This window comes from Populus nigra, chromosome 1, assembly GCF_951802175.1.
Source record: "Populus nigra chromosome 1, ddPopNigr1.1, whole genome shotgun sequence".
Classification (NCBI taxonomy): domain Eukaryota; kingdom Viridiplantae; phylum Streptophyta; class Magnoliopsida; order Malpighiales; family Salicaceae; genus Populus; species Populus nigra.
Window position 1 is genome coordinate 26951451 of NC_084852.1, and position 8209 is coordinate 26959659.

Here is an 8209-nt window from a genome sequence, read left to right on the forward strand (position 1 = left end):
CCGGTACTGTTACATTCAATTTTCAATTGGGTGTTGGTTTCATTTGACGTGAGAAGCAGGGCGTTCCTCTAATTGCCCTTGTCACTTGTGGTTCAAACCAAGGGCATTTGTATATTTCATTGGGTTTTTTTTTTTTTTTTATCAGGGTCGATTATTTCTGATTTTATAATTTAATAAATATAAATACTATTAAAAATAGTTGATGAGTGTAGGTCAGTGCATGTACGATCTCCGCACACTTTAGGTGACAGACCCAATTTTATAATTTATTTTTTTATAAATATAAATAAATTATAATTTTATAATTTGACATTCATTGTCAAATGTCATCGTTGATGAGACGGTGCGTGTGGAAGATGGTTGTTACAAACTTCTCTTTTTCTTTTTCTTTTTCTTTTTTCTCTTCTTGATTTTCACATGTTCCTCTGTTTGGCTGTTTACTAGTCTGCAAATTTAACACTATATATTAAGTGACAAACACAATCTTTTTTAAAATATAGAGTGTTTCTTGCTTACCTCAAATCTCTTAAAAGATACTGAAAAGGAGTTAATTCGACGCATCTCGGCAATGGGGAGTCGTATGCCCTTTGCTATAATTACCTTCACCCTCGTCATCTTCCTCTATGGCAAGTAGTTTTACAATATTACATATATTAGATTCTTGCATGCAAAACTCTATTATGCATATTATTCACTTTGATTATTCTCCTTGCTCTTAAATTACATATATTTTCTGTTTGCATATGCAATATAAATTACTTTTCATTATTCAATGGATTTCGTGAATCCAATAAACATATCCAGAAGGGAGTGGCCGGATAAAAAAAAAAATATCTATTAAAAATAAACCTGGTTATGTTATCTTTTTAAAAGAAAAATAAGTGAATTAATGCAAGATTTTAAATATTGAATAATGTACGGACGTCTAGTCCCCCATAGAGAAAACGAAGGCCAAGTCTTAGATTCAAGTCCTATTCTTTTTATATGAAAAAAAATAAAATAGATTCACATAAATTAGCATGAAACAAGAGTTTGATGTATTTAAAACTTGTTTGTGTTTTTATTTGAATCGACCAATATTTAATTATTGATATCAACAAAAATAAATCTTGCGCAGCTTGCACGCATGCAGGAGCTCAATCTGTGACTTTCGACTTCACAAACAAGTGTCCATACACAGTCTGGCCAGGAACTCTAACGGCTGCTGGCGGTCCGTCTTTATCTTCAACTGGCTTCACATTGGCAACGGGTGCTTCATCTTCGCTGAGTGTCCCTGTCAATTGGTCTGGCCGCTTGTGGGCCAGAACGCAATGCTCTACAGATGCCTCGGGAAAGTTTGTTTGTGCCACTGCTGACTGTGCCTCTGGTGTCATAGAATGCAATGGAGCCGGTGCGATCCCACCAGCATCCTTGGCAGAATTTACTCTAAGCGGTGATGGTGGGAAAGACTTTTACGATATAAGCCTTGTTGATGGCTTTAACATCCCAATTTCGGTAACCCCGCAAGGAGGTTCTACTGGCTGCCCTTCTACAAGCTGTGCAGCTAACGTGAATGCTGTTTGTGATCCTAGTTTAGCAGTGAAAGGTTCAGATGGGACTGTGATTGCCTGCAAGAGTGCGTGTTTGGCATTTAACCAGCCGCAGTACTGCTGCACAGGAGACCATAATACAGCTGACACATGTCCTCCTACCCAATATTCGAAGACTTTCAAGCAGCAGTGTCCTCAAGCTTATAGTTATGCTTATGATGATAAATCGAGCACGTTTACTTGTCCTAGTGGAGGCAACTATTTGATTACCTTTTGTCCATGATCAAATGTGGTGGTTCACAACTCTTTCTTTTTATGGAAAGAGTTGGAGGACAACACATTTAATAAATGTTTTTATGATAATTAATAAAGAAATGGAATAATAGATTTGGGATTGACATATCCCAAAAGGATCGATTATCAATTTTCATGCTGTTGATATGGTAAAACTGTATGCCATTCATTATCAATTAACGATATTTTCAGTTCATTGGTCAAGGTAGCAATCCTTCAACTTATACGTACTAAGTAGATGTAGTGAAACATTGTTATCACCTTTCTTTCCCGAGTTAACTTTGTTATCAGGTGCTAATCTTTCCATGGGATTTTTTACTGGTTTTAAATGCATTCGATGCTTATTTTATAAATATATTTAGCTAATTTTTTTTTAGTTTGTTTTCTTTAAAGATATCGCGATCATATAATCTATGATGACTTAAAAAAATTTACAAATATGAAATCGATTGAGAAACTAAGAGTTGACTAAGTGATCAAACCTTGCACGATATGCTTGTTTTAGACAGTTAGAATTGAGAGATAGCCTTTCGTATAATTGTGATGGATGATTGATAAAGCAACTATCCCTTTGTATTTATACCTTTAGGGTTATATACAATACACTGGTGGAATATATTATATATGATAACTATTTCTATATAAGGTATTTACATATATATATATATATATATATATATATATATGGTCTCTTTCCTTAATATAGACCATAAAAAAATGTTTTAGTTTTCGAGTGTGGTTTGGGGATTGAGGATCAATAAAGCTAGGAGGGTGAATTATAAACACATCTGTATCAAGAAATTCATTGAGAAAAGCAGCATGTATATATACACATCAATCTAATAAGTCGACCAACCTCAAGCATCACCCAACCTCGAGTATCACCAATATTGAGCATTGTCTAAATAGTGCAAGGCTTCATCACTAGACTAAATGTTTTTTGAAAATCAATTTTTTTTTTGTTGATAATAGCCTTTGCCCACCAACCATGCTTTGTAGTGCTTGAAAGTCCCATCTTCCATATGTTTAATCTTGTATACTCATTTACAGCCCACCACATTCATAGTTAGATCAATTAGTAGAAGTACATGTTGACTTAGAAGAATTTTGAGAGGGTATCACATTATTTGGATAAGAGGAATTGAAAAATAGAAAGGATAACTCATACAATGTTGAATGTAGCACGGGTATAGCATCATTGTGATCATCCTCCTAGATCAGGACTTTGGTGTACATGGTGCGAAAAGGACATGGACTTCTTGTCCTCTATCAATAAAAAATGCTTGGAGTCGCAACCTTATATTTTGGTCACTGAAAATCCTAATTAGTTTTTAGAGTTTGGATAAGGAGACTGATTGTGTATAGGGTGGATATTATTACCCCTAGTACATCATACCTAAGATAAACTGTATTGTTTATTTGTAAGGTAATGTTGTGCTTTTCTAATCAATTGTTTATCTATTGTTAAAGCAAGTCTATCTCAATAAAGTGAACTCATGGCTTTATGGGTCAAGCCTGGTCATTCTAGAGCCAAAAGATATTTTTGCATTTGTTTCTTTTAATATCAGAAATATATTTTACGTATAAGTTCTTAATTCATTGTATTAAAATAAACAAATTAATTTTTTTAGTATTTTTCAAACTTAGGCAAGCTCCATGTGGATTTAATAAACTTGTTTTTAAATATAAAAGGGTAAAGAATGAAAAATTAATTGCATAAATGCTCTTCGAAACTTGAAAAATAATTAAAATTAGACTACGATTAGCTCGACAAAAAAAAATGCTATGAAATATAGGTTTGGGCATATTTAGCACAAATGTCGTTAGTGAAAAAAAAAAAAAAACCCTTAAAATTTGTCTTAGTAGCGTGTTTTGTGCCTTAAAGACCCATAGAAGTTTTTTTTTTCCTTCTTTTCTTTGATATTCTTAAACCCGTGATAAACCTATTTCTAGATATCAGCCTAGTTAACATTAGAAAAGAGAAATATAGCTGTACTAGCATTAACGAAAAGCCATGGGACAGTAAAAAGAAATGAACCAGAAACCCTTGCGCATACCGATTCTTCTTCAACCAAAAATAATTGTATTTACGGCTTGGCCAATAATTATGCACATCTAGAGTACTGAATATTTTGAACATAAAAATCGTGCACGATAGTCATTGAAGATTTCCATGCCGGCCTGGTTCATGCATCATCGTTAACAAGGGATCCAAAGCCCAAGCATGGTATGGAAAAACTCCCTGACAGTCCTATGCATTTTTATTTTCAAACGATACAAAAAAAGAAGGAAAACCTATGACCCCAATAGTTATCATATATACCGTTCTTGAACTTTAACCTTGGGTAAGAGCATTCTTAATTAACTAGACAAGGTCTTAACATGACCTTAGGACATGCAATCAAGTTTTCAAGACCATATGCGTTTGAAGCAAAAATCACACCCCTTACAACACTATATGTTAACTTCATAGCACATAAAGGAAAAACGGGAGCTTGCCTTTGCAGTCGCATGCACATGTAAAAGATTACAACTACATGAGAATAAGTAGAAGCTTTATACCTTGAGTGATTATGATGGAGACAGCTCCACTGGATATCCCGTACCTCTTCTTCACTCTTTTTTGAGTGGCTAGTGCTTGAATAAAGCTAAGTCCAGAGAGGTCAGAGACAAGAATGTAGAACGAGCACGCTGAAGATGCACATGGACGATGTGAGTGGGCTCCTGGCCTGCCTTGGGTCATGATTCCGGTAATGAACACCTCAGGTTAATGGTACTGTGGAAGCAGCGGCTATGGTTCCTGGAGTCAACGTGGGGCAAGATAGTAACTCGAGGGTGGCGAAAAGAGACAGCGCTGATGAGAGAGGCTGTATTGTTTTTTTGTTTCCAGTTATAGCTAGAAGGTGGTTTGAAAATGATGATCTGATTATTTTAGGGTTTTTTTTTGGTAAAGAAGAAGCTCGCTAATGGGTGTGTATGGGAACTTTTTGGCTACCCTTTGAAAGGAAACGGATCGTCTGATTTTGAAAAATAGCAGTGAAGTTTTTCAGCCCCATTTTCTTCTTCTTCTTTTCTCTCTTTATGATTAAGATTTGGTGTGAGCTTTATAGAAGACGAGCATTTTGTCCCAAATATACAACAATGATGAAGGGTCAAAATCGACCCAAAGAAATCAAAGGATATGATTGTTTCCCTATTAAAATTCTAGAACCTACCCCATTGCCTATAAATAGAAAGGCAAGGTAAGAAAAAGGAGGAGGTGTTAAAAAAAAACTGTAGCCTCCAAAGAAAAATTAGAAGGAAAAGAAAGGAGTGGGTAAGGAACCCTAGCAACCCTTGAAGAAAAATTTAAGATAGAGAAAGAAAAAAAATGGAGTGAAAGTGTAGAAATAAAAAATAGCCTTCTTCTTCTCTAAAACCTAGCCACCGAAGCAAATGAAGATCAAATTAGAATCTAAGAATTAACTGTTTATTTTAGTAATTATGTAAATATTTATATTTTAATTTAATGGCACAATTAAAATGAACTCAAACACTTCACTCTGTATATATATAGGATTAGTATCGATTCAAGATTCAGTAGGTTCAAACTGTCAAAAAAAAAAAATCTTCAAGTGGTGTAAAATCTTGGTGTGGATTCATCAAGTGACAATTGTAATCTTCAACTTGGAGTAGTGAAAGAACAAAATACACAAGACGGATTTGGGTGCTTAAGGTGTGGATATAGACTTGTCAAACCATGTTAAAAACCGAATTTACAATTCCTATCTCTTTACCTCTACTTTACGCAATTTAATTATATTGTTGGTTAATTGTGTTTAATTAAATTAATTTCAATATTTGTTATTATTAGTGGAACACTTAATTCACCTCTCTTTTTAGGTGTATTGTTGCTTGAATCCTAGGACAACAACAACTACTCCCTCCGATCACTGATAGCAGCTGCCAATGACACACTAATAATGATAACAGCAACATCGATCATGAATATCACAACCAAAACAACTCAAGTCAAGACCAAAATCCAACCATCCCCTTTCTCAATTGTCGTACATGATGCAGCATCGCGCCGAATGTCCTCCTGAAATTTCATATTGGCATGTGGTGTGGGAAAATGGACAGGATAAGAAATTCTTATCCTTTGTCAGTGGAAAGAGGAAATGAGAGTCGTAATCTAGTATTTTGATCACTAGAAACCCTAATTGGTCTCAAAGATTAGGCATAGAGACTGGTCGCGTAAATCAAAGGTATTAACACCCCTAATACTCATTACCTAAGATAAGCTGCATTGTTTGATTGTCTGATATAACTAGAGTATTGTTGTGTTTCCTAATTGTTGGTATGTCTAAGGTTTAAGAAAAGTCCTTCTCAGTAAGAAGATCATAATCTTATCGGGTAAAAACCTAATCGTTCTAATATCTATATATAAAAGAACTATATTTTTAATATCGGTAAAAACCAAATTGTTCTAATGTCTATAAATAAAAGTTTGTAATCTCATATACTAAAAGAAAACAAAATATTTTTTTTATTTTTGAAATATAGGCCTAGTTCTCATGGCTTTAATAAAGTGGTTATTAAAGCTCAAAATGCATGCTAACACCTTTTTTTTAATTTTATTTTTCATGAAAATATGATATGAAATTTTTTATATATATTTTGAGAGACTTTGTCGTATGCATGAAAACAAAGCATTTGTATGTGTGTGTGTTTATATTTGCAACATTTTGAAGAAAATTGTGTATTTAATACCAAATTTGTATTTTTACAATATAAAAATACAAACCAATATTAATCAAAATTGAAAGAAAAATACGCAAAAAAATCAGAAATTTTTTAAAAGGTTTTTTTGAAAAAATTTGGAACTTTTTGTTTAATATATAATATTATTATTATGTTATAAAAATATATTAGGTTGGGCCCAGCCTAATGATATGGGTTGAACCCACCTTATTGGGCCGAGAATCTAATAATTAATTGTTCATTTTAATTATTAATTGTTCATTTCTTAGTCTTCTTCTTCTTTGAAACCTAGCCACCAAAGCAAGCGAGGAACATTTGAGAATCTAATAATTAATTGTTCATTTTAGTGATTATGTAAATCTTTATATCTTAACTTAATAGTACAATTAAAATAAACTTAAACACATCACTCTGCATATATATAGGATTAGTATCGGTTCAAAATTCAGCAGGTTGAAACTGTCAAAATCTAGTATTTAAGTTGAACCAGTCGACCACTTGGTAATACCAAGTGAACTGGTGCACCACTTGTTCATTCATGATGAACATCTAAGAATCTATAGGAACCGGACGACCAATTGGCTTGACCAATCTAAATCGGTTGACCACATTAGCTGTCAATGGGGTTACAATGGCTAGAAATGGCTAGTTTGTTTTGGAAACTTTTAAATAACTCTCATTCTAGTTAAAGTAAAAGAGGATTCCGAATATACATATTATAGAAGTTGTTCTAAGAAAAAACCAACAATCCTATCATACTCAAAGGTTGTGTTAAATTGAGCCTTCATATTCTAGCACTAGAGTATTTATTCTCATACTCACTACACTTAAACACTTTCAAATCATCTATCTATTAAGTGAGCTATGGAGATATTAGAGTTTAAATTGTATTATCTACTCTTTGAGAGAGTTTTGTTGTGAGTAAAATTATTATTGTAATCCTGTGAGAATTAGCATAAAACTTTTGGTATCTGTGAGGGAACATCACCAAGAAAAAAATTATGGAGGTCAATTTTTTGAGGGAACGTCAATTTTTTATTAATATAAATCACAAATAGAAATAGAAATAGATTTAGATAATTAATAGCATGCATAGAATAAATTTGGAAAAAAAACATTATAGAGGTAACTTTTTGTTTGAAGGGATACGGTAACGATGACATTGATCTTCCCTTAGGCTTAACTAACTCAATATCTAAATCTCTGACCAGTGTCTATTTTATGATTTCTAGTTTTTTTTTTATTACTAGGTGGTGACTTCAATATTGTTTTCCTTTAATTTTGAAGAGTCTCGCATTTGTCACAGTGTGATAATTATGATTATTATTAATTAACCAAGTTAATAAAATTTATATCAACTACAACTAATTATTTTCATTGATAATTATTAATTAACCTACAAAGTTAAAGAATTCTATTGAGATTTAATTTGACTACAACTAATCTATTAAGAAATCTTGTTGAAATTTAAATTGACCACAACTAATCATTTTCATTGATAATTATCATAATTATTGTTGTAACCCAATTTTGGATCCACCAAGATTTTCTCGAATGTTATTTTATTTCTATTATTATTTATAAAAATCCAAAAAAATTAAGAAAAAAGTTTAAAAATTCAAAAATATACTTTTCTCGAGTCA

The 8209-nt window shown here is 32.7% G+C and overlaps 1 protein-coding gene across 2 annotated transcripts; it reads left to right on the forward strand.

The window, feature by feature from the left end:
- The first annotated feature begins 405 nt into the window (after positions 1 to 405).
- Positions 406 to 1953, forward strand: LOC133675130 (thaumatin-like protein 1). Of its 2 annotated transcripts, none has more exons than XM_062096421.1 (2): positions 406 to 626; positions 1133 to 1953. In XM_062096421.1, exons 1-2 carry the CDS (start codon positions 569 to 571, stop codon positions 1810 to 1812), a joined length of 738 nt encoding a protein of 245 aa, XP_061952405.1. In that variant the 5' UTR covers positions 406 to 568; the 3' UTR covers positions 1813 to 1953. The 2 variants fall into 2 exon arrangements, with proteins under 2 accessions (XP_061952405.1, XP_061952395.1); XM_062096411.1 differs by having other exon boundaries at positions 424 to 626; positions 1118 to 1953.
- The last annotated feature ends 6256 nt before the right edge of the window (positions 1954 to 8209 follow it).

Bases quoted from the DNA above. Each gene is read 5' to 3' on its own strand.
- LOC133675130 (XM_062096411.1), top strand. From the start codon at position 569: ATGGGGAGTCGTATGCCCTTTGCTATAATTACCTTCACCCTCGTCATC. The intron at 627-1,117 runs GCAAGTAGTTTT...AATCTTGCGCAG, and splicing joins CCTCGTCATCTTCCTCTATG to CTTGCACGCATGCAGGAGCT.